The sequence below is a fragment of the Vipera berus genome (genome assembly GCF_964194415.1).
Source record: "Vipera berus genome assembly, chromosome: 13".
In the NCBI taxonomy this organism is placed as follows: domain Eukaryota; kingdom Metazoa; phylum Chordata; class Lepidosauria; order Squamata; family Viperidae; genus Vipera; species Vipera berus.
The window spans coordinates 528894-554827 of record NC_138216.1 but is presented as its reverse complement, the minus strand read 5'-3'; the positions used below and the strand labels follow the sequence as shown (position 1 = coordinate 554827).

The 25934-nt window shown below is 53.6% G+C and overlaps 1 protein-coding gene across 8 annotated transcripts in view; it reads left to right on the top strand.

Moving 5' to 3' along the window:
- Positions 1-15549, top strand: part of CLEC16A (C-type lectin domain containing 16A) — a 34819-nt gene extending 19270 nt beyond the window's left edge. For 2 of the 8 annotated variants that reach the window (XM_081338127.1, XM_081338126.1), the window contains exons 19-24: positions 1836-1987; positions 3351-3555; positions 3863-4027; positions 10755-10898; positions 12244-12360; positions 14488-15549. In XM_081338127.1, coding sequence (XP_081194253.1) covers positions 1836-1987; positions 3351-3555; positions 3863-4027; positions 10755-10898; positions 12244-12360; positions 14488-14810 — 1106 coding nt within the window. In that variant the 3' untranslated portion in view covers positions 14811-15549. Of the gene's footprint in view, positions 1-1835; positions 1988-3350; positions 3556-3862; positions 4028-10754; positions 10899-12239; positions 12361-14487 lie in introns of all 8 variants that reach the window. The other 6 variants (XM_081338132.1, XM_081338129.1, XM_081338128.1 and 3 more) reach the window with 6 other exon arrangements.
- The last annotated feature ends 10385 nt before the right edge of the window (positions 15550-25934 follow it).

Below are 25934 nucleotides of genomic sequence, written 5' to 3'. Positions count from 1 at the left end.
CGCAAGTGGCATTTCGTGGCTCTGTGTGTGTCTCCTAATTCCCCCCTCCCCTTTTGTCTGGGAGAGGTGAAATCACTTGTCACAGTAGCCATCACTAACTGGAAGTCCCAGAATAGCCCCATTACGTTCTGGTAATAAATCTCTATTATGACAATAAATTGGGTATGCTAGGAAACACGGTGCCCTTTTTTCCATTTGGGTATACACAGCTTCTATTAATAGAAAAATGTCAGTCATATTTACGGCAGTAGTTATAAAAGAATTTACTTTACTGTAATGGGTATTTTAGGAAGTTGAACACTGGATTGTTTGTCTTGCCTTTGTGGCCCTATCTACGCGAGAAAGCCCAGGTTATTTCAAGCAGCCGTTGGGTCCTCCTCCTCCTCCTGCAGCAGCAGCAGGAGCTCTTCCGTTGCTCACCCAAAGAGGAGAGGCCTTTTCCCCGGCCCTCTGGACTCTGGGCCAGTGACAGAGATTCAGGGGAAACGACTCCTGGACGGGCAGTGGCTGAGAGAGGAGAGGGGAAGGTCGGAGGTGGTTGGCCGCGATTGCATCCGCCAGGGGAACTTTTCGTTCCAGTCACCCTGCTCAGCAATCCCACTGCAAAAGGTGTTGGGAAACGTGATGGAAATAAGAGGAAGGGGAAGGCCTGGGGGTGGGGTGGGGGGCTTCAGGCCAGATCCTCCCCTCTGCCCGTGTGCTAGGAAATGAGAAGGGGTCCCTCCTTGCCTTCCTAGGAGTCGTCCTTGCGAATTTCTCCAGACTCGGCCCGCTCGAAAGAAGGCTTCCTGGAGCAGAATTTAAATAAGCCTTGCAAACTAACTGGATATAATTATAATTTGTCTGTCAACTGTTTTATATGGATGTGCTTGCAACAAATCAAATTACAATATTCCTGTTGGCTTTCAAAATGGAATATTGTTGTTTCTCGCATATTGATTTTTTTATTAGTACCTGCTTTGCCCTCCCCCTCTTTTTTTAATTTTCAGTAATGCTCATTGATGTGGTTTTAATGTCTATTCCTGTAACCCTGACTCTGTTTCACAGAACGATCACAATTGCGCTCTGGAGCATTAAAGCGCATTTTGCCATTCATTTTCCCAGTCTCTCTTGACCAAGCGTGTCGTTCCCAACTCTCCGATCACAGTTATGGCAAAGATTAAATACCAGTTTGGTTATTTTTCCTGGCACCCAAATTATGTTCTGTGGAAATTAGTTGTCTTCGGCCTCAGTGAGACTGTCCGCTGGTTTATACATTCTGTCTGTGTGGAGTGAGAGAGCGGCCAGCCAGGCGGTTCAGATCAGGCGCCAACAAGTTTCTGTATGCAGAAGCTGCAGTGGTGATTCCAGCACCATCTGAACCGCCGATGGCCACCCCAAACTCTCCTTCAGCACCTGCAAAGCGTCTGTCCTCGCGCTTTGCTCTAGGTGACAAGCCTGGACTTTAAAAGAGAGGAGCCGAAATGCTCGTGCACCCAACTTGCTTTTAGGGCAGAAGCTTTCAGGGGGGGCCTCACGCTGGGCAGGTAGCCTAGTTTCTCTTCTGTAGAGGGGAGAAAGGATATTCAGAGCTGAGCCAAGCAGGAGTCGGTGGGCAAGAATCTCCTTCCAGGGCAGCCTTTTCCTTGGGTTGTTGTTTGTGAGTCTCTTGGGGCCTTCAGACAAAAAGGGTTGTTCCGGCAGCAGGGAATGTAGGAGGATAAAACGCACCCCAAGTAAAGGGGTGAAAAGGCCAATGAAGCTAGTTGGGGTGAATGCAGTTCAAGAGTTCTCCTTCAGGAAAAACTACTGGATCGCCTCACTAATGGCTCTCCTTGCTGCTCTTCCTCCTCCAGACAACAGTGACTTGATTGCCTGCACCGTGATCACCAAGGACAGCGGTCAGGTCCAGAGGTTTCTGGCGGTAGACATTTACCAGATGAGTTTGGTGGAGCCAGATGTTGGGCGATTAGGCTGGGGAGTCGTTAAATTTGCTGGCCTTCTCCAGGTGAGCATAAAACCTAATGGATGGTTCAGATTTTGAGCTGCCTAAATGACAGCACAGGTGTCTGCATGTCCTGGCAAGCAGAGTCTGCAGCAACTTTACAGCAAAGCCTTCTTTGGCCACCCGCGGTGAACAACTCCCCCCCCCGCCCCCTCCCCCAAATGGAGAGGGACGAGTCTCTGCCCAGTAAGCCACCAAACTCTTAGGGACTTTCCAAAGGTGAAGGTGCTGAGATTCCTGAGTTTTTCAGAGTGAAAAAATTATGAGAGTGACAATTGACCTGGGATATTTTCAGAGCAGGGATTTGTGGCCACATGGCCGATTTCTATTTCAGCGTGTTCCTCTCTAAGCCAGGTGGCTTACCTTTTTCTGGTTCAACGCGCCTGAGCAGCTGCCGGTGCGTACAGTTTCCTGCAAGAGGAGACTTGCCAGTATTCATTGTGGCTTCCAGTTTATTGACTTTAAAGCAACAAGAATAACCAGCACTGTATTTGGGATTCATCATGCCATAATTGATTGGCTCCACACGACACAGGGAGTCAGCTCAGCAAAAGATCTAGCAGCTGCCTTAGCAGAATCCCTGGAGCTCAATTTGTATTCATCTTGGTTGCTGAGTGTGTTATGCAAATTCAGCCCCTTCAGTTAGCACACGTTCTGTGTATCATGCAGCTAGGCTAATCTGTTGTGTGAATACAGTCATTACGATGCCTCTGAGCCTGGACTGTGTTGATGTGCCTCTCCAGTGCTGATGTCCTGTTGCTTAACCTTCTCCGTTCCTAGGAACGGTGAAGAGGGAGCAAGGGGGCTGGTTTGGCTGCAGTAAGAAAGAGTAACTCTGCCTCGTTGTCTTTTGCAAATCAATCAGAAGGGGCTTTGGAGGTCTTCTAGTCCAACCCCTTGCTCAAGTAGGAGACCCTACACCATTTTGGATTAATGGCTGCCCAGTCTTTTCTTAAAAACCTCCAGTGATGAAGCACCCACAACTTCTGAAGGCAAGCTGTTTTACTGGTTAATTGTCCTCACTGTCAGGAAGTTTCTCCTTAATTCCAGGTTGCTTCTCTCCTTGATTAGTTTCCATCCGTTGTTTCTTGTCCTGCCTTCGGGTGCTTTGGAGAATAGCTTGATTTTCTCCCCACCCCCCTCTTCTTTGTGGCAGCACCTCAAATACTGGAACGCTGCTGTCGTGTGTCCCCCCCCCAGTCCTTCTTTTCTCTAGACTAGCCAATCCGAAATCCTGCAACCGTTCTTCATACGTTTTAGTCTCCAGGCCTTGCTCCTCAAACGTAGCTCTGGTACCTGTGCCGGACTTCAGCTCTAAGCTCCGGTCTTTGCTGACCCCGTGTATTTGCTTCCTTGCCCCTTCCAGGACATGCAGGTGACAGGAGTGGAAGACGACAGCCGGGCCCTGAGTATCGTCATACACAAGCCGGCTTCCAGTCCACATTCGAAACCCTTCCCCATCCTGCAGGCGACCTTCGTTTTTTCGGATCACATCCGTTGCGTCATTGCAAGGCAGCGCCTGGCCAAGGGGAGGATCCAGGCTCGGCGGATGAAAATGCAAAGAATCGCAGGTACCGGCCTGGTCCTCCCACTGGGCTTCTTCACCTGTTGCAAATTGGGCACGCTGGCCTGTTTTTCCCCAAGCAAGTCAGAAGCCGTTCTTTGTTCTGGGTTTCCTCTTCCTGGCTAGTCTTGAGAGAGCAGCTGAGGAATCACAGCTCACGTATCCTATAAGTCAGCCAGGAAGGAGCGTTTATCTGCATAGGGGGCAGAACCGGAGGCCTGCCAGGCAAGGTGCCTGGCCTCACTGTATGCTAGGGCAGTCTGGGCCTTCTTAGTTTCCTAGCCAAAACGTAACCTGTGTCTCCTTGAACCCAGCACTTCTGGACCTGCCCATCCAGCCGGCCAATGAAGTGATGGGCTTTGGACACAGCTCTGCTGCCACCCAACACCTGCCATTCCGGTTTTATGAGCAAGCCCGACGCAGCAGCTGTGACCCGGCTGTGCAACGCTCGGTGTTTGCCTCGGTTGATAAAGTCCCAGGTAAGCTCCCTCATCCTCTGCCTCCTTCCCCAGGTGCATCTGAGATAAGATGTCACGATGAGGTTACGGCAGACGTCAAACGCAAGGCCCGGGGGCTGGATCCGGCCCACGAAGTGGTTTCATGTGGCCCCCGAAGCCATCCTGGAAACAGTGAGGGAACGGCCCCCACTGCCTTGGCCCTGGCCCAGAGACCCTCAGATCTGTCCCACTCCTGCCCAGGCCCCCATAGTTACCCTTGATGCGAACGATGTAGAGCTGGCCACGCCCACCCAGTAGGCCATACGCACTCTGGCCACGCCCACCCAGTAGGCCACGCCCACCCTGGCCATACCCACCCGGCCCCCTGAGGGCAACCGCAATGCTGATGCGGCCCTCAATGAAATTGAGTTTGACACCCCTGGGTTACGGTATTGTGGCAGAGGAAGGCGTGACCCAGCGTTCTTTGGCAAATTAGCTTCTCTTTCTGCGATAATATTATTAGTATTATTTTTAGAAGCAACTTCATTTAAAAATCTCATTTTTGCCACTCTGTAGCAAGAATGCTACCCTAGTGACATGTAAGAAAATTCAGAATCCAAATTAATTATAATTAAAAATGTAAAAATAAAAAAGTTGACATTTTAAAAAAAGTTATTAAAACTTGATAATGCTGTTTACATACAAACCAAAAGAAACTCAGTTTCAGAAACTGTCCAGTTGACACCTGGGGGTATCATCAGGAGCTGGAATGGGGGGTGGGGAGGACTCTTGAGGGCTTATAGCGGGCATGTCAAACTGCTGGCCCGCGGGCCGGATGCATCATTCTGAAACCACGCCCACCCCATTGCCAGCAATGGGAAAAAAGTTGCTAGACGTCGCACGACATCATATGACGTAGCGAGTTTGACATGCCTGGCTTACAGCAACCTGGCATCCCTCCAGCAGATTTTTTAAAAATGTTCCAGGTATGTGCTAATGTTTCCTTGTTGTTTCTCTAAAGAAATATTTACCTGAGTCTGCTTATGATGGAGCCTAGATGCGAGAGAGTTAAACGTGTGTGAGAACAGGCTGCACTAAAAGAACCCAGTGGTGGTAGCTGTTGCATTTAGATTATTTAATATCCTTTCTTTCCATCATCTCTGGTTCGGTTTTATTTATATGCAGCATTTAAACCTGGTGCTTTTATTTGCAGTTGGCTGTGTTGTATATTGCGTTAGTTATGTCTCTGGTCTGTGAGTCTCATATAACTAATCTCTTAAAACTCTGTTTTTGTTGATTAAAACAGATTGAAGTCAAACGTTATTTAAAATCTTCAATTTAACAAAGCTAGGAAACTATGCTGTTTAAATCATTGATTTAAATCAAATTTCTTGTTACCTACTGCCTAAGAATACTTACTACTCATTTGAATACTGAATATTTTGAAATTAAATTTTTATGTATTCATTCTTATAACCTAGGTGTGATTCTCCTTCTTACACTGTGTGTTTGTGGGAAAAGATCCTATAATGTTAGAAAACGATATATTTTAAAAAAATGAAATGCCCCAAATTGGTAGATCAAAGCAAAACCTTGATAGTTCCAGAGTCTGTTGAATCCGTTTCTTTCGATGTTGCCGAGACCAACCTGAGAAAGCCTGCAGCCCTCCGGCTGGGAGACCCAACATAGAAAATGACCCAGGAGGGAAGGGCTGGAAGCGATGCAGGCAGAGCCCCTACGTAGGTTGCATTCTGCTCGGCGCTTGGGAAATAGTTGGGCTGGCCTTCCCAGCAGGTGGCCTCCAGATGCAGTGGGGCAGCAGTTCCAGAAGGCCTCGGCCCCGTCTAGATTTGGAGGCCGAGACGAACACGGCTGCTGCTTGCTTGTGGGCAAGAGTGCCGGTCGTTGCACAAGGGACGGGAGTTGCGCGGAGGCCACGGTCGGGAGGAGAGGCTCGCACCAGCCAGCAGATTCATTACCTGAGAGCTGCTCTCTTTTGCAAGCAGGGGCACAGAGGAAGAGACCCCCCAGGAGGGACCCTGCTCCTCACCACGGCCACCGCCACTTCCAGTTCCTTTGCTTGAGGAAGCGATAGGCCAGAGGAGCCAGCCGTTGTTGTGGATGGAGGCTGCCGAATAGGAAGAAAAACAGGCAGGCTTACGTGGACTGGGGGAAATGAGGCAAGGAAGCTTGGAACACCAAAACAGCTGAGCATCTGCACCGGCCGGTGCATCTACACCTTCGGTGATGGGAAGGGGAGGGGGCAGAGGAGCCGAAATGTGACTTGGGCGGCCCAGCCATGCCAGTGCAGACGGAGGGCCGAGATGGAGCAGGATTGGCAGGTTGACAAGGCAGAAGGTGAAGCTCTGAAGTCTTTGGGGCCTTAGCCCGGGACCGTCTCCTTTGACCCCTTCATGAGGGTTTTTTTTTCTTTCCTAGTTCTGCTTTTGAAATCTTTTTAGCTGGAAGCCTGACGCCACATTACGGTAGCCAAGTTTACAGCAATGCAACAGAGCAGTTCAGGAGAAAAAAAGAAAAATGCCTTTTTTAGGTAAACAGTTGGCTGTGATTAGCTTGCTTTCCCCTTCTACAAAGAGGAACCGCCTCTTTGCACCCGCAGCAGAATGATGTGTGGTTCCGTAGAAATTGTAAATGAGATAATCCACCTGATAGGTTGGTGAGAAGTGGCTCTGTGCTAATTGGCCTCCTGATAGCCAAATGAGCAATTCTGAAGAAGGTGCCAGATAACTCTGAGATAAGCCGAAGTCCTGTTTCTGAATTTGCATTGCAAGGCAGGGGATTTCAACACACTCTGTTTTACGCTGCTGGTTATTTTCAATGATAGTAGCTGGGTGACAGTCAGTGTGCCTCAAGCCTCGTTTCCCATAAACCCTGGGCAAGAGTCACAAACGGGTAGCACAACATTGGGTCCTCCTGCATCAGTTTTCCTTGGAAAGCCATGTGATAGGCCGTCACCAGGGCGGTGGGGAAGACTGGGGAAAGTTTAGGGATGTGGGGTTTTGCAACCCTGTTTGGAAGGCACAAAGCCCTCTCACACATGGGAGTTGAACCGGGTGTTTCTGTGGTTTTCCCTGGAGGGCAGGGTGTTTGCGCGTCTTCTTTTTCCTTCTAGCTGTTGTAGCCCGTTTCACAGTAGAGCTCAGGGTATCGTGTTATCTTTGCTGCTTGGAAATTGAATCACCACAATTTGTGTAGAACACAAGGTGGTTTGGGGGGTTGAGTCTCTTAAGACTTTCCATGCAGCCACTGATTTTCTGAAGACTTGCATCTTGGATTGCGGGGTGGGGAGGGTTTTCTGTTTCAAGTTCAGCAACCAGGTTACTGAAGCTGGAGAGCGATCACTTGATTCAGAGGATTATAAACACGGCTCTTGGCCCATTTTCAGGCAAGGCATTTTGGAGAGACCTGGTCAATTTCCTTTCGGCCACCCTTATTTTTTAAAAATAAAACATTCTTTATTTCTGAAGTCAAATATCACAGTGTTGGGTTTCTTCCGCACTTCCTAAAGATAGCCACTGTTTTCAGTAAATGTACTAGGCCTTCAGCCTCTCTGAAGTTCTTTGGCTTTAAATTATCCTGAGGAGAGGAGAAGTGATGGGTCTGAAAAGTTTTGTCCTAAGAAAATAATTTTGCAACCTGACTTTTCATGACCTGGTGATCTAGATGTAACTATGTCTGTCTTCTCACTGTCTGCTTGTCATGATAAATACCAATCATTTCCCCAGTGACTTAACATTTCTGGAGAATGCAGACCTTCTGAACTTTCTGCCCTTGAGATCGTATTGACTTTTAGTTCTGTTCCTAGAAATTGGTCTTCTGATACAGTGATTTTCTTGAGGGGGGGAGGGGGCAGAAGACTTTATTTTGCAAATGTTGAACCTACCCCCCCGCGCCCTTCATTCTGCTGGTTCTGTTAACAACTGATTTTTAGACCATGAAGTGTTCCCAAGGTCTACCTAAAGAACAGGTTTACCGACTTCTGTGAAGTTGTGTTTTTCAAAAGTATTCTATTTTCTGGCAGACCTGGGTGCCATTTCCTGTTGCTGATTTTGTTACAAATCTTTTTCATAGGTTTCTTACCTCTTCAGTTGAAGGTGGCAAGCTAAAGATTGGGCTCAATGATCCCGTTCTCAAAATTCTGTCATGCATTCAGATCACTGGGGATTCAGCTGGAGGTCTGGGGTCAAGAGAAGGCTGGGCCTTGCCATGCAGCCTGCTCCCTTGTCCTTTCCCAGTTCCTGCCAGGTGCCATGATCTGTGGTGCCTTTCACATGGAAGTAGCTCCCCTTACGCAAAGGTTTCAAGGAGCTCAGCCTAGTTTCACCCAGAATTTGGACACAGGGCAAATAGTTGAGAGACGGGCAGGATGCACATTTGATAAATAAACTCTGCACCTTTGCTGAGCCTCCAAGGCAAGACCCCTAGCATTTCCACACAAAGGCCACAGAGGTGCTACTTGGAGGCTGTCAGCACCAGGCTGGCACACAGTAGTTGGAGTTTGCACCCTATGGGCAGAGTCGCCATGGAGAACAACAAACAAAGCTGCCAACGTTTGGGTGGCATTGATGACGAGCTCCTCCAGGGCATCCCCTCAAGTTATAGGGCGGACGTCAGTAGAGTTGTGGTGATGTCAAATCTGTGCCATTTGCGAGTGCGGACCTGTCGAGTGAAGGCAAAGCAGGACAGCCACAATTCGGAGGCCGCAGCTTTTCTCCTGGGTGGTGGCTGCTTGAAAGGAGGGCTCCTGGAAATCCTGTTCCCAGGAAGCTCTTGAAAATGGGAGAGGGATGTCTGTTGACACTGGTTGCTGGGAGTCGTGGCCATCAGCACTTCCAAACTAGCTGAGGGACGCAGAGCTTCCCTTGGAGTCACTATGAACAGGGGAGCTGGAGGAAGTTGGACGTGAGTCACCCGTACAGATTAAACACTGTGCTAAGAGTGGAGCTCCCCCACTCTGTCCCAGCCTTCCCCTTACAAAGAAGTTCTATAAATCTTCCTTTTAGCGGAACAGCCTTGGGCAATCGAGGAATATCACGGTCTCTTCTCTTCCCCTCCCCCCCCCTTTCCAGAAAAATTTGCCAATCAATTTATGCATGGCTAGAGGTTGGAGTCCCTGGCCTCCATAGTTAGCAGCAGTTCCTTTGGAGAGCAATCTTAAAGACACACACACACACACACACATGTTAGCTGTTGATGTAAATGAATATGACACACTGTTGGAGGTGAATTTGATGTGTGAGGATTAAAGAGAGGGACAGGGGGCTTGGCAGAGGCCCAGGAGAGAACTTTGGGTGTAGGCAGTTTTCGAGCTTGGAGCCATGTTTACCAGCCTAACCACTTTTAAGACATGTGGACTTCAATTCCCAGAATTCCAGAGCCAGCATGTGCACCTGCTCCCAAGGGGCTGTGGGGGGGTGGTCTGTAAACTTCCAGGAGAGGAAGCAGAGGTTGGCTGGGCGAGCCCCTGGCCACTTCTGCCCACGGCACTCCTCAGCCTTTGCAACAGATCAGGTTTTTATAGTCTTGTCCTCGTGTTTTTAGAAGTAGGGTTAGAATCACAAGAGCTAGGAACTATTTTTAAATGCCAGCTGAACTTCTCAGGAAGCTGAGTCCAACATCTGGTGGGGATTTTTGTTTGTTTTGATTTGGCGGCACTTCCCCAGAATGGTGGTTGGAGGCAGTTTGCCATTGCCAGGGACAGCTAATGTGTGTGCTGCCCATAGGGAGGCAGGAACCGAGCAGAACGCCATCTTCTCAGGGCAGCGGCCTTCTGGGGTGCTGGAGTGTGTGTCATTTGATCTTCCATTTTGATTAGCGACGCCCCGAGAGGTGCGGAAGGCTCCTCAGCACTGGAGTTGGGATGATTGATGTCTCCTCCCGAGCGCCCAGCCACCAGTTCCTTATGAGCCGCTCCTCTGGGCTCAGCCTCTCTTTGCTTTTGTGTACCTTGTTTGTGCTTTAAAAGGTTGCCCATCATTCGCTGGTCCATCCAGTCCCCTGGGATTGCCAGGCGGATGGACTTGGGGCACGAGCGAGGCCTCGGCCACCTGCTCAATCGCGGCCCCTTGAAGTGGCCCATCTGGCAGAGGGGTGGCCAACGTGTCGCCCTGGGTGGGAAAACTCTCCTCTGCCTGGGGAGGTGAGCTGGGAGAAAGCAGCTGGTCCTCCTCGTGGGGTTTCTGAATGGCCAGGTGAGTGGAGGAAGGAACCTTGCTGTTTTCTGCCTCCTGTGCTGAGCAGCTTGCAGGGAAACGTGGCTACGACTTGCCTTGCAGCTCGGAGAGCCTCCTCCAGGAGCAGACTCGAAGGGTGGAGAACTATTCCCGGGAGAGTTTTCTGGAGAAACTACAGAAGGTTCATTCCGTGACCTCCTGGGAGGCTTGCAGCAGTCCTGTTCCTGGTAGCCACGGAGGAGGACGTTGCACGAGGCCGACTGGTCAACCTGCATCGGGGGCTTTTTGTTGCCTGAGTGGGGAGGGCAGCAATTCTTGGCACTTGCCTGGGGAGAAGGATGTCACTCGTAGACCTGAGTCCTCGCTGGTGGCGGTTGCAACTTCGCAGAAGCAAAAGGAGAGGAATGTCTGACTTGCCCGGCACCTGCCCTGCCCCGTGGCGGCCAGACTTGGTTTCCCCCCACACTGCCCTTCCCTCCTCCCGGCAGCCCCACAGCGTCTCCTTCGGGGTGGTGAAGAGGCTGGTGTGTTTCTGCCACTGGCTTTTGTGTAAGTCCTGCCTCCCTCTCTTGCAGGTTTCGCCGTAGCCCAGTGTCTTGACCAGCACCACCCGTCCTCCTCCTCCTCGCCGTCCCCATCCTCCAGCAGGAGCACTGGGTGCTGCGACTCGGCCGTGGCCAGCTCCACATCCACATCCTCCGTGGCACAGAGCCCCTCAGGTATCCGTGCCTGACCTTCTAGCGCAGGCGACTCTGCAGGTTGAGCGGGGTTGAGGTCGTGAACTTGGTCCAAACGCCACTTGAAGTTTTAATGAAGCTGCTTAATTGTACAAATACTGTCATTTGTTAAGCAACCATTCTGGAAAACATAACACACGCAAAGCGATCTGCCAAGTTATTTTTCCTCAGAAACAGCTTCTCTGCAATTTGGACAAATTAACTGGCTACGTGTCTGAAAGCCACATAGCTTTGGGTCCCTACCCCGTTCACAGGGTTGACCCCCCCCCAGTGCTTGGTTAAGAGGAGGAGTCATTCGGAGCCCCTTAAAGAAATGCTTTCCCCGAATCCGTGCCCTCCGTTCGAAGTCTGGGCACCAGGTTGCCAAGGTGGAGAAAGGCGGCTCTGGGGCTCCTCGCGGGAAAGGAAGTCTCCTTTCGGCATCGCATGGGGCAGACCGTATTGAAAGGCCGGGCTTTGCTGGCTACCAGACCCCTTCCCACAAAAGGACTCTGCTCTCTGCCCTGCTTGGCCAAATTGCTGGCCTTTCAGTTCTGCTCGAGCGTAACTCGGCGTGTGGACCCCACCGGGCACCAAGACACAGCCCAAGCAGAGGACTGGTGGCTTGTCCTTCAGGGTAGCAAACCGTTCATAAAATGGGGGAGGCATCTTAAGGTAAGGGAATGAGAAATGTGTAGTAAATACGGAGGACTGAGCTGATGATGAGGCAGCTCCCGAGAAGCTGGCAGGCTTCCCGCTTTGCTTCCTTCTCCTTCTTGGTTTCCAGTCAAAGGATTTGCTCAGGCTACACCCTGGGACCCCTGCAGGGAGTTCTCAACAGCCCCTGGAAAGGGGGGAGAGGAAGCTTTCCTCGCCCCCCCCCCCTAAGATTTGTGCAGCTGCAAAGCTCGAACTGAGGGGGATTTGAGTGTTTTCACTTGGATCAAAGTCCGTTCCCCAACGTTCTTCGCCTTCACCGTGGTGGCCGTTGGAGACAGTCTTCTTTTTGGTTTAAATCGGTGAAGCCATGCCTTCAGCTTTGTGTTTTCAGGCTTGCTATGTGGGAAGATCATGTTCTCCACCCTGTAATTTATTGTGGTCGTGAAACGAAATCTCTGAAATCAGAGCACGCTCGCTTGCTTCCTTTGTAAGTGGGCACGTCGGCCTTGCCTTGGGGCCCCATCCTCAAGGCAGGCCGAGGATGCCGTGGCTGTTGGGCGATTGTGGCCTCTGCCTTGGCGGTGCTTGTGTTGTTGTCACACTAACCTGTCCTCCTTCCTGTTTCCTTCCTCCTGACGTTCCCCCTCCCCGCTTCCTGTGATATCTCCCTGTGCTTCCCTCTAGTAAGGCCGGGCAGGAAAGGACGCCGGAGAGTGCTTAGTCTTTCAGAGGCTGAGAGTCACGGTGGACACTGGGTTTAGGCCGTCCAGCAGCGGTGGCCCCCGTCCTGGCCAAGCCCTCTCAGGCAGGTCTCGTCGTGGATGTGTTTTCGTGCACGCGTCTCTCGCACCCGGATTCTGTGCTAATCGGGCGCACCTTCCTCCTCCTGCCCCAAAATGGCTCCCTCCCCTTCTCGGGGCCACACACACACACACACACACACACACACACACTTCCTTGAAAGAAAGGCAGCTCTCCCCTGCTGGGCAGAGAGGGTCTCTGCCGGGGTGGGTAGGGTGGGCTCTGACAAAGCCACGGGTGGAGCCAGCAAGTGGATCGGATCCAGGGAGCCCAGGGACACAGGCCACTCTTCAGGAGCTGCCTGGAGGTAAATTCAGCGGACTCTGAAAACTCCAAACGCGGCTTGATTGAAGCAAGCCGGATTTTGTAGCACGAGGGGCTTCTTTCTGTTTGCGAGTGATGGGTGTCGGACGTGTTTTCGTTTCGTGGTGTGTCAGCTGCTAGGTTTTATTTGCATTTCGCTTTACGCCCAGGGTCACTTTCCCCCCATCTTTTAGTTCCGAAATCTCAGTTTTCCTTGCCCCTTCTAGAGGGGGAGCCCAAGAGGACAGTCACCTGCCAAGACATTCTCCCGTGTGCCCCCCTCACCCCCCCCTTCAGCCTCCTGTGCACGGCTGATGAGATGCTCCCTCCCTCGTCCCCTCCCTCGGTGGGGCTGCATGGAGGGCTTCCCTGGCACCCCCAGGCAAGTGAGGGCAGTTTTCCAGCAAGAAAAACATTCTCTGCGGGAAAAGCAGGGGCTTCCCTCTTGCCACTCCTGGCCTTGGAGTCTCCTCTCTTGCTCCTGGGTCCAGAAAAGGGCTCGGCTGAGAAGGGGGCGTCTCTCCGGACCTCTCGGCCGGGGCCCTGGTGCAAAGACCCCCAGGAGGCCGTCGGCTCTGCTCCAGCTGAGAGGCCGTGAGCCGGTCTCCCCAGGGCTTGTCCCAGCAGCATTGAGCTACCCCCACCCCGCTCCGGCACCCGAGTCTGTGGCCGGGCAGCTGCGGCCCTGGAGTGGTCAGGAAAGCCCAGTGGGATCCCTAGTGGGATCCCGGTCCTTTCCTGGTGATATGTTGTGACAGTTGGATGAGCTGGTTTTAATTCACGGGGAAGGCTTTTAAGTCAACAGCATTGATAAGACGCATCGATCCTTGGCTAATAAGCAAAGAGCTGGGCTTGCCGGCCTGCCAGGCGGCAGAGACGGCCCCTCTTCCTGGGAGGAGGGGTGCCGGGAGCGGCAGGGCCACCTTGGCTGGAGAGGTAGAGCACCTCCCTCCCCTCCCTCTGGCCCGGCCCGGCAGGGGCTGTTCCGCGGTCCCAGAACGCCTTCCCCGGCTTCTGAGGCCAGGCGTCGTCCCTGGCAGGAACTGGGCTGGCTTCCCTCGGTGGGCAGAGCAGTGCCGGTGCCTGGCCCTGCTCCCCTTGCTCACTCTTCCTGGGTGAGGCTTCTGCCCAGTCTCCTCTCCTCTTTCTCTCACCACAACCACAACATCGGTTTCTTTGCTCTCCCTTCGACTCCCTGGTTCTTCCCCTCTCCTGTTTGCTTTTCCCATTTGAAGTTTTTGGTTTACAGAGCAGAGTTCCCCCTACCCTGGGTGGGTGCCCGGTCTGCCCAGCCCGCCTTCTCAGTGGGAGGGGTCTGCGCGTGCCCTCCCTGCCAAGACCCTGACCTAGAGCACTACTCTGCTTTGCTTGATGAAAGCATCATTTCTTCTGTGTGAAATGGACACTCCAGGCAATTTAAAAGACACACACACGCACGCACGCACCCTTGTGTGCAGATGCATGGGCAATAATGCATTAAGACCTTAATGTTAAAGTCTGACTGTTCCATGCCTGTGGACTCCCTGTTTGTAGGTCACCCTAGCTGGAGGCAGGGAGGAGAAGAAGGGCCATTAACGGTCACTTTGTAAGTTAGGCAAAGTTCAGAGGTTCTTAAGAGGGCGAGTCCCGAGATTAAAGGAAGCTTTCAGTGAAGGGAGAAGAGAGCCAGTAAATAGAAAGTCGTCAGCCCTGGGTTAGCAAACATTTATCCAGGTTTGGGAAGGATCGGCCTAAGTGTGCCAGGCAGACCTCCGGGTGGTGGGCAAGGAAAGCGAATTCAGGCCGCCTTTCCTCCGAGTGTGACGGCTGGTCCCCTTTCCTTCCGCAGACGACTCGATCACGCTTCAGCAGGCTCTGCCCTCCTCCTCGTCCGGTTACCTGTCCGCAGCCGATTGCTCGTTGCCTCCAGTTTTGAAATCTGGCAAGAGCCACTCCAGGAGCGAAGCGGAGACGGCCGCCTTGTCGCCCAGCCTGATTCCTGCCCCGCAGCCGACCATCTCCTTGATCTCCAAGGACAGCACGGACAGCCTGAGCATGGAGTCGCTGACCCTGGTGCCCCCCGTGGCTGCAGACAGGATCCTTGCCGTGGGCACTGCCCAGTCCCCGGCCAGGGAGTCGGAGGCCTTCGCAAATCCCAAGCGGCACTCCTAGCCGTTGCGGGAGGCCTCCTGCCCATCTGCCCAGCGCAGCCGGTCACCCAGTTCTCTTAAACAATAAACAGTAGCCAGCGTTTCTTTAAGGAAGGGAGAGGTCCGTGAGAGGCAGCTGTGGGTCGCTGCCCGGGGGGCTGACTTGAAGGGGTTGGGGATGTTTTGGAAGGACCTGTGGATTTTTTCCTTGGGGGGCTGGTTCTGTTCCATTTGCTGCCAGCAGAAGCCCCCCTGCAGCAAAGCCGCCACGTTGCCATCTCCTCTGGGATGGACCCTCACCCGGCCTCTTGGTCTCCGCTTTGGCCAGGAGTGGCCTCTCAAGGAACCGAAGAGGGATTTCCCCCATGAATATGCGTGCGCGCACACACACATGCACAAACACACAGAGAGAGAGAGACTATTTGAGCAGAACTCTTCTGGTCTACCAGCCTTTCGCAATTTCATTTTTCTTGGGTTTCTTCCCTTCGATTAGAGGCCAGGATAGTCTGTGGAGCTCCTCGCTGAGCTGGCCACTTGTACTCATAGCACTAACTTTAATATTCCGCTTGTGTGTATTCCCTGTGAAATAATTTTAACTTGAAGTTGTACGCACATGCCTGTTACGGGTGGGGATTTACAAATACAGAATTCAGATTTTTTGCATACATCTGAGGGCTGCTTTGGGTGAACACATGGAGGAATGTCCTCGAGAGTTTTGTGTAAAGCATTTCAGAGGAATGTAAAATATTTTAGCGTACCGATCCTGTCCTTCATTTCATTTTTGTTAGTGTGTGCGCGGGGGAGTGGGATGAGTAGGATCTCGGTCCCAGTTAATTCAAATTAACTCCCAAAACGAATCCCCAGTCTGATGACTTTCTCCCCTGGCTTTGGAAGCAGAAAAATGGTGTTTCTTGAGGAGCCTTTTTGGCGTCTGCCCCGTTATTGTCACATGGTGGAGCTGGAAAGGTTGGGGAAGGGCTCTGCCCACCGAGCCCCCCACTCGACCACCACATCCAGGAGGGGGTCGTCTCCCTGCATCACTCCCCCCCCATGTCTCAGAACAGCCCTTGAAAGCGGCTCGTGACCAGGCGTCCCCCCTCAGAGTCACCTGGAGCTTCTTGCGAATTGCAGTATTTGGGTGTTGGTAAGGGGGGAGGAGAGGCAGGAAAGAGGCTGGCTTGCTCCGAGACCTAGAGAGTTAATGGGGTGTCGGGGAGGAATTGTGCAGAGTTGCAGAAGAGCGCCTGGCCTTACGCAGAGCCTGGGCCAGGGTCCTTCGGATGACCTCCCTGTAGGTCCAGCGAGTGCACCAAACCCCCCAAGGACCATGGGGGAAGGGGGGCAAGAGATCCTTCGAGGAAGAACTCGAACTCAGGGCTGGGCTTGTCTCTGGGGAAAACTCCCACTCCTCGGACTTTAGGGCAGCAACCCCCCAGGAGTCGCTTGTCTGATTGGTGAGCTGGAACTGGAACTATTTCCCAAGGACTTCCAAACCACACATTTTGGACCCCCCCCACTCTTGTTGGGGTTGAGGGGAGGAATGAGTCCCCCATGCTGAACTCCCTGTAAGCCCCCCCCCTCCCAATCAGCTGAGGACCCACCTCTCCAATGGGCTGGGATTCAGCTTTGGGTGACTCAGCTTCCTTTCTGATGCTGATACAAAAGATGTCATCTTTGTCCTCTATTGTCTCTCTCTGACTTTTCTTTTTAAAAGAAAGGTCCTGGTCCAGCTGAATCAAAACTCCGGGAGCGTCACGAAGAATTCCAACTTTGGCCCAGAAAAGGCAGGAGCCACCTCTGCAGGCATGCCAGCTCCACTGGCATACCTGCTTCTGAAGCCAGACGTGCCCCCAAGTGACTGAGCTCCCCTTGTGGCCAAGCGGGTGGGAAGCCACGCCAAGGCCACAGGCTGCCCAGGCAGAACAAGCTCAGGCTCCTCGGGAGGGGGAGGGTTCTGCAGAAGGCCGGACCCCTCCTCCAAATAAACTCGGGAGGGGGGGCGTGAGCAAGCAAGCCCAAAGCGCCCCCCCCCACATCTTTCTTTTCCTGTCCAGTCATGAGTGCGAATGACATAACTGGAAAGAGGTTGGTTTGCCCTGCACAGCTCCCTCTCCTGTGGCCAGGCTCCTCAGACCCGGAGGAAGGGGCAGAGATCGCCTTCCGTGGAGGTTGCGCTCGGTGGCCCCGAGAATTGCTCCTCTCCTGCCAGCCCCGCTGCCCTGCCCGCTTCCTCGGCTTGCACCAGCTCCCTTCCCCTGGCCTGCCTGTGCCCGAGGAGGGGGCTGGCTTAGCCCCACTCACCGGCTAGCTTGAGCGCCAGAAGCGCTCCGGTTCGGCTCTTGGCCAGCGGCCCAAGCAAGTGGCTGGAGGGCAGCAGTTCCGCTTTCCTGCAGCATAGGGCTCTCCAGATGGGTAGCATCACAGAGCCCATCGTCCTCAGCCAGGGAGACCTAGCCCAAGGTTGTCCGGGTGAATTTTATACTGCCTGTGCCCCAAGCGTGGGAGCTCTGCTTTCTGTTATTTGTGCATTATATTTATTTTATGTATGCGTTGCCTTTCATAGAGGAACCCAAGGGGGACAATGCTGATCTTCCAAGATGGCGGGCCTCGCCTTCTCCCCTTGGGCCCCTCCCCACAGACAGGGCTGCTCGAGCCTTACTCCGACTATCTACAGGCAGCAGTTGTATGGCCCTCACACAAGAGGCAAATTGACCGGCGGAGTCCAAATAAGGCCACGGAGAAATCCCAGCGCGCTCTGGGGGGCAGGGAGGTTGCAGAAGAGCCAGCAAAAATGGTCCCACAGCTGGACAGGAGCCTTTTGTGGGGGGAGCTGGCACCCCGGCCTCCCCGAAGGAGTCACAGACCCCGCCTTGCTCCCACGGTTCCCCTCTTCCAGAAAGCAGCTTCCCTCCCCAGGAAGAGGCGCCCTCTTGATTAGGGAAAGAGCCCCCTAAAGGATTTTGAGCGGGGGGGGGAGGGGGCTGGGATTGTTTGGCAGGTAGAAAGCTGTTCCCTGCTGTCCCCTAAAATCCTGAGGGGAGCAGGAGCAGACGGGACGCAGTTCCCCAGTCCTGCACTTTCTGCAGGGAGAATGCAGAAGCCCTGCCACTGCAAGTGTGCGGGTGCAAGGCTTTGCAGCCATCTTCCTCGCTCCCATGTCCAGGCCTGAGGAAGGAACGGCACTTCCTCCCCGGCCGCCCCCAGCGTGGCTCCTGGGCGAGAGGTCCTGTGCAGGGCAGCCACTTCCAGTGATGCCCCTCCTCTGCAGGGCTTGGAAAAGGCCCTTCCAAAGGGATTTGCGGCGGGGAGGGGACACATTTGCACAGGAGGAAGCCCTGGGGGGGGCATCTCTTCAGAGCTCAGCAGATGAGTTGAGTTGACTGGGGAGAGAACTGGGCTGGTTGAGGGCAGCATGACCTGAACTTGCTTGAACTAAAGATCAAAGTCCTCGGTTCAAAGAGGGCAAAGTCACACCAGGAATCGTAAAGGATCTGATTGGCATCAGGGCTGCCTTCCCGCCCTGCCCTGCCCTGCCCTCGTTTCGTGCTGCCTTTCACCTTCACTGAGGTGTCCCCCAGCCCTCCTCGTCCCGTGCAGAAGTTGGAATGGCCACTGCCAGGAAAGCGGGGAGAAGGTCACATAGATTTCCACTTGTCCAGATGTGCTTTGTGCTGGGAACTCATAACGACGTTTGCTGGCTCAGGGCAGGCACAGGTGGGCACAACCTTCAGAAGTTGTGGATGCCCCACCACTGGAGGTTTTTAAGAAGAGACTGGACAGACATCTGTCTGAAATGGTACAGGGTCTCCCGCTTGAGCAGGGGGCTGGACTGGAAGACCTCCCGGGCCCCTCCCGGCTCCCTTGTATTCCTTGTCAGCCCAAACCTTGCTCTCCAAGCCCACCCACCCCCACCCCTGGGCTTCTGACAGGATCCAGGGCTGACCCACCTCTAGTTAGAGCCTGTCTCAGCCGGTCAGTTCTGGTCCAGATCATATTGCAGAGTTTCTGTTTCCTGGCAGCAGCTTCTTTCACTTTCCCCTTATCCGGGGATGTCGCCTGGCAGCAAGAGGGGGCGAGAGACACAACAGCCTCCTTTTTCAGACTTTTGCAAAACCCTGATTGTTCAGAAGGTCCCTGGGCAGCGAGACCAGGACCTTCACACAGTCCTGAAAGGTGACCCTTGGCCCTGAACTACAGACTCTCCAGCATTTGGACAGTTTAACCAAGTGCTAATTTTCACACCTTTCTGTTAGGACTTTGTGCCAGAAACTACAATTAAAGTATAGCTCTCTTCACTAGAGTTAAGGGAGAAATTAATTTAATCTGAATTAAGTTAGACATAGTTCCACTTTTTGAACCAATAGCAAAGTTAAGTTATAAGGAAGAGAATACCTTTGCTTCTCCAGATTTTTTCTGTTCCTGAAAATCGTGTTTTGCATCTGGGAAATGGTTTGCATAAGGTATGTACACTTGACAAAGCTGAAAAGAAACATTCCTGATGAAAAAGTGCATCTTGGGCATCTACATATTTAGGTACAAAGTTTTTTTTCTTAAAAACTGAAGCGAACCTGATGGAATCGCCCCAATTAGAAGCTGAGAAAAACCCAGCGGGCTAAGATCTGCCTTTTCTTGCCCCCGAGTTGAGCAACGTGGAATGCCAGCAAGGAGGGGCAGTCCTATCCCTGGCGCCCAGGGCATTTCCTCATGGTGTGCTTTCCCCGCTCCTGCTGGCTTATCGGGACTCTTATCCCAGCCTTCCTGCGGAAGGGGGAGGGGGATGCCAGGCACAAGTGTGGATCCAATTGGAGAAAGGCGCCCCTGAACCAAAGGTGCCAAGAAGGCACTGCCCTGCCTGGGAAACACGTGTTGGGCAACACTTGGGTGAACAGAGACTGCAGCTCCTTTGTGTGATTTTCTTTTCTGCTTAATTATCCACCCCCCCCCCCAGCTCCAGCTTCTCTGGAAGCCGCACTCTCGGTTAGGAAGCCTGCTTCGGCCCAGGGCCAGATACACCACAATGGCCCTGCGCCAGGCTGGGCTGGCCCTGTTGAGGCAATGGAGGAGGGAAGGGGCCGGTTGTGGCCATCCGCAGCCAAGCAACGTCTGAACCCTCATGGAGCCTGGGGGGCTGCTGGGCTGCTGTAGGTGGGGCGCCAAGAAGCCGGGGGCCTGGTGCAGCTGCGCACACTTCAGGAAACTTGGGGTCCCTGGTCTTGTGCACCTTCCCTAGGACAGGAAGGCAAGAGGTGAGCGAAAAGATGTAAATACAGATCCAAAAACTAACATGGATCCAGCAGTGGGCTTGGTCTCCAGAGGCTAGCCAATGATAAAAATGAAACTTGCAACAACCCCACATTGTTTAGGTGGATGAAAATGCAGGTTAAATGTGTGGCTGACTGAGCAACCAGCCTTCATGACACGCCTTTCAACAGACTCTCAAAACTCTCAGTGGTCTTGGGTGCCCACAGCCCCCCCCCCCGCAGCCCCCCTGCAAAGAGAGTCGGGGGCGGGGCTGTTCCCTGCACTCCGGGGGGGGGTGTCTCTGGCTCTTGCCTAGATTGTGAGTGCTCCTTTTCTATACATCTAAAAGGCTTGTGTTCCTTGGAAGCACTTAGCGCTGGAAAGGATCCAGCTTCGGTTTCCCTAGAAGAGCGTGACAAACTCTCTCCACCAAAGACTTTAAAACTGTTTAAACTGTTTCCTCTGGGCACTGATTGCTGTCAAATTAAAAGGAGAGAGAGGAAAGAGCCTCTCTGCTCCTCTCCTCCTTCACCATCCTTTCCTAGTCACTGCAGCCAGCTGCTTTGGCTCCCAGGGCACCCGAGGGGGGCAGGGATTCAAACTCAGCTCCTGGAAGAGGTGCTGGATGGGGACGATGGAGCCTGCTAGAAGCTCTCCTTGCCAGGGGCTGAACGAGTGGCGGGACAGGGAGGCCCTGCGTGGCCCAGGAAGACTCTCCGTGGGGACCCTTGTCTGGGGGCTCCTGGGCAGAGGGGCGGAGGCCGTGTTGGGGACGGGGCTGAAGCTGCTGCACCCTTTGCCAGGCAGTGAACAGGGCTGGGAAAGGGCGCCGGCCGGCACCCTCCATGTCCGGAGCACAGATTGGTAAACAGGCTGTGCAGAAGTCAAAGCCATTTTCCCGAGTGCCATGATGCAGAACGGCCATCTGAGGTCAGCTGGCAGCAGTTTGCTTATTCAGAGTTGGGCGGCTGCCTCCGTCTCTCTTCCGCACCTGCCTGTTCTGGCTCTCCTTTCTCAGGACGGGGCTGTTTTAAAAGACAACGTGAAGGAAAGTGAGCTTCACTACATAATGCAGGTGCTGTGGCCAATTATTCCTCAAGTCGCTCCTTCATCAGTTTCCCACCCTCAGCAGCTCAGCTCCCAGAATTCCCCAGCCAGCCTGCAGTTCACGGTGCTGGTTAGCAGCCGAAAAGGCCATCGTGGCACCAGATGGGGTTACTATCTCCAGGTCGCTGTGCCCATCCAGCAAGGTCATCTGGGGCCAGCCCCTCGGCCCTCGTGACCCCCGTGGATTTATGGCCTCCTTATAGATGATTTTCCCAGAACTAGAGAGCCCTCATTTTCCTATGATTGCTTAATGCTCTGACTTGCCAAATGTTCCCATTTCGCAGACAGACAACTAAGACTGGGATGAGGGAACTGCCCCAGCTGCGATCTGGATCCAGGGCAGTGGAACCATCCAAGCAGCTGGCCCTCAAGTGCCACAGGTGGGGCCTCTGGGGAAGGCTCCATGCGCAGCCGAGGGGGCCAAGGGCAGAGATGGATGGGGAGGAATCTCAGAGCGTCCAGTGGCTGCCTGAAGCCAGACGCTGGGCTCGGCTCACAGGCCTTGCTGAGCTGGCGTGACTGGGAGGATGCTCAGACCGTCTGGAGCTGAAGCCGGAGCAGCAGCCGGGATGAGCCGGGATCATGCCAGCCTCTCCTTTTGATCTCGGGCTCACGAAAGCCACGGAGGAAGAGTTTGATCTGCCAGCTCTCCTCTCTGCCTCTGCAGCCTGGCAGGCTCCCAAGAGAGTCTTCTTTGGCAGTGGAGGAAGCCCGTCTCCACCCCCACCCCCCAGCTTCTCTTTTCCTTCCCCAAAGTCTTTCCCTTCCCTTCTTCCTTGAAACCACGGCAGCACTTCCTCAGCCAGGGTGGCCTGTCACCCGAAGGGATCTCAGCCTCCACCGTGGCTGCTAACTGGGGCCGGTTGAACACCAGGGAGGCTTATGAAGCGGGCCCAGCCGGTTTGCACAGCCTTGCCCTGGCTTGCAGCCCTCCTGGGTCGTGATCTGAGTTGTTGGAAAACAGAGGAAGGCAGAGCTCTGTGAGGCATCCAAGGGAAGCAAGCTTCATTGACCCTGGCAAGGTGGGGGCTTGCCTGTTCTTGCCTCCTCCTCCCCGGGCTGTCTAGCAGGAGAGGAAGGCGGGGCTGGCATGCCCAGCCTGCCTCCAGCTTAGCCTCCTGCTCCCAACCTCTCCGTGGGGGCAGCCTGGGTCCCTTCGGTGCTGGTAAGAACAGCCTCTCCAGCTCCCTGCCTTCCGGTGACTTGGACCTGGGTTGAGATGTCCGCTTAGGAGGGTCCCGGCTTGTGCGAGGAAAGCAGCCTGTCCTTGGCCAGGCAAAGGAAACCGTTGTCCTTCCTGCCCAAGAGGGAGGGAGGGAGGGAGGGAGGGAGGAAGGAAGGAAGGAAGGAAGGAAGGAAGGAAGGAAGGAAGGAAGGAAGGAAGGCACCTGGGACAGCAATCCATCCAGGGAAAAAACCTGTCTAAACATTGGACAGATCAAGACAAATAAAAAGGAGACGACCTTGCAGTTCTAGCCCCATCTCCCTGGAAGGAAGCCTTACAGGTTTGCAACCAAGAGTCCAAACTGCAGCGTCAGCGGCTTGAAATCCCACTTAGCCATGAAGTCCAGATAAACAGATTCCAGAAGAATGAGGCACATGGAGTTGCAACCAGGAAGGTTTGAACTTCTTCCCTTTTTGCCTTAAAGCAACAACAGCAGCCCAGGGGCAGCCGATGCTGAGGGCACAAGGGATCCTGCCCCATAAGCTGGCCCTTTGCCCTCCCGATTGCTGTGCCAGGGGCTCCTCCCACCTCAGCTCAGGGCCTTCTGGGCTGCAGCTTCTTCTCTCGGGCTGAAGGTCAGTTTCTCCCACATCTGTACCTACAGCTGCTGCCTTTGGTCCGGTGATAGATGGCCCTCTTCGCTCCAGAACAACTTGGCTCTCGGACAGCCCTCGGCTGGGCCGCTCAGGCTGAAGCCAGAGAAAGGCTCACCAGGATTTCAACAGCACCAACCGTGGTCCCTGCACTCCCCTGGCTGCCCCTCAGAGTCTCTCCAGCATCCAGAAGCCCTTCTGTGGAGCCGGCGGGGGGACTCTCTTCAAGGAAACTGTCCGAGTTCATGGGACCTCTGGCCCAACAGGGTTCAGCCTGTAGGAAAGGGTCAGCCAACGCCCAGGTGAGCATCTGGCGATGCCACGGGGTCAATGGAAGAGAAGAGGCAAGAGAGGAAATGAAAGTCAACAAGGAAGACGAAGAACCCACCAGAGAAGGAAACCAAAAGGAGGGCCTCGTCCCCCGTGTCGAGGCTTTGGATGCAGCATCCTTGCAGTATCTGCAGCAGGAGCAGCAGAGGATCGCAGGGGTTGACATCTGCAGCCGCTTGAAGAGAGTCTACGAAGTCTCTGATCGTGTTGCTTCAATGGGTGGGAAGGGAGCAGGCGTGCCGGTCCCCCTCTTGAAAGCAACCTCTGAATTCACCAGAATCGGCTTACTCTTGGCCAGCCCCACCTCCGTTTCCAAGAAGTCCTTCTCATCGTTTCCATTTTTCCATCTCTCTCTCTAGGAATAATTTAGGAATAATCTAGGAATAATTTTGGTGGCTTGAAACCATACAGCAGCAGCCGCCGCCTTTGCAGTAGGCACGTTCTGCTGAAAGAGGCCCTTTTAAGAGCTTCCTGGAGGGCAGAGCTCAGTTGTTCAAATAGCATGAATTCTGAGAAGTGCTATTTCATGTTGAGGTTTTCTGACAAGTTTTCATTCTTCAAACATCCCCACATTTTAGAGGCAGCTTTATCAGCTCTGGACCCTTGAAAGTGATTTGAAAAGTGATTCAGACCAGAGCAAGTGCAGACCTTTCTCTGATGCTCATTAAAGCAGCCATTTGGGACTTGGAAAACGAAAAGAGGCTGCCGCTTTAAGAGTCCCCAGGAGACCTTAAGGGAGCAGCAGCGTCTTTCACCAGGGGTGCTGCCCTTCTGGGGGTGCAGGAGTATTCATCCATGGGCCATCTAAGTGCCGAAGGCTGCAGGGCCAGCCTCACTCCGATCTCTCCGTGATGGCTGTGATGGCTGAGTTCAAGAGAGGTGATGTAATTCTAGCTGTTTTCTTGCACGGGCCTTCCAGCTGGTTTAATGCCCCCCCCAACCTTCCACCCTCACTGTTTCCTTTGACCAAGGGCAGCTCCTCCCTTTTGTTAATTCCTAGGAAATCGCTGCTCTGTGTTTGCTTTCACAGAGAGAGACTGATAGGCTCAGCTATTCCTATTTTTATACCCTTGATGCTCACACAAAGCAGCACCCAGAAGTGACAGCAGGGAGTGAAGATGGTGAGATCTGAAAGCAGAACCTTCAGAGGGATCAAGTGGATCTTTCCAGCCCACAGCAAATTCCCATGTTCAAAGGAGGATCTTTGGGAGGTCTCCAGAGGAGGAACTGTCTCCTGCCTCCAGGATAATAGGACCGCAAACCTGTCCTTTGAGGGAGAAACGCTCAGATCAAAATCAGCCCCACCACTGGGGCCCTTCTCAGCCCCGCTTCCCCTTCAGGGGAGAGGCAGTGGCAGACCTTAGTTCGGGCTTAGCTGCGTCGGTGACCTTGAGCTGCAAAAAAAATGCTAGTTTCGCCCCTTCCTTTCTTACAACTCCGCCTGTGCTGATTGCCCTTCTAGCTGTGGGTCTTCTCCCCAAGGCACCGGTCATCCTTGGACTGGCAGGGGCAGACCTCTGGCCCAAGTGTTGACCCGCGGGAAGGCCAATCCGGGCGCTCTGTGGTTCGTGGCCTGCCTGGGTAGACAGAGCGAATCCTTGCCCGTCTCCGCAGCAAGTGGCTGAAAGCTCTTTTGGGAGGCCATTTGAACTGCGGGAGGAAAAGGAACCGCCAGCTCCTCTTCTCCGAGTTGCTTCCTCAACTTCTCTTTGAGTGCCTCCGAACTTCCCCAGAGAAAACCGGCCAGCCGTGATCCACCCGGAGGAAGTTCAAAGATGCTCCAGGCCGGGAGGCTGCAGAACTAGGATGGCTGGGATGGAGACGAGGCAATTCGGGCATCTCCCTTTGGCTCACCCCCTTCTTTGGAAAGGAGCCGGTCACGAAGGCTGGCCTGCCTCAACCTCTGCCGGGCTGCGGTCCCAGGGCCCCCTGGCAGCAGCGCCATGCCCAGGCCTCCGTGGCCCTTCTGAGGCCAGGGCACTGAGGGGAATTGGGGGAAGCCCCTCTGATTCTTGTAGACCAAGCAGATACCCCCCAGGACCAGCTTGGTGAGCTGCAACTTGGCCGGGCAAAAGATCACATGAAGCCACCGAGCAGAGCAGCTGGCTGCACACAACACGTGTGGTGCTTTTCGATGTGTGTATGTTTTAGCGTGTGGTTACTTTTTTAAAAAATTCCATTTATATCCCGCCCTTCTCCGAAGACTCAGGGCGGCTTACAAGCTTAGCAGTAGCCTTCATTCTATGTATATGCCTGCTTATTAGGGCTTACACACACACCCCCAAGCAGCATTATTACAAAGTCAGCTTATTGCCCCCAACAATCTGGGTCCTCATTTTACCTACCTCGGAAGGATGGAAGGCTGAGTCAACCTTGAGCCTGGTGGGACGCGAACCTGCACTAATTGCAGGCAGCTGGTGCTACTTAAGGAGGCATTAGCCCACTGCTCCACCAAGGCTCTTTATGGATCAGTAAGCTGTGCAGGCCAGAAAACCAAGTTTATTCACTAAGCAATGGTGCAGTTAGGGAGATGAGTGGGCTGTAAAAGCAGAGACATCAGGCAAACCACGGTCCAAGTCCAAATGCTTTATGGTTGTGGGAGTCCAAAGAGGAAAGAGGGCAGAGAACAGATCAGCACCCGGCCCCTCCG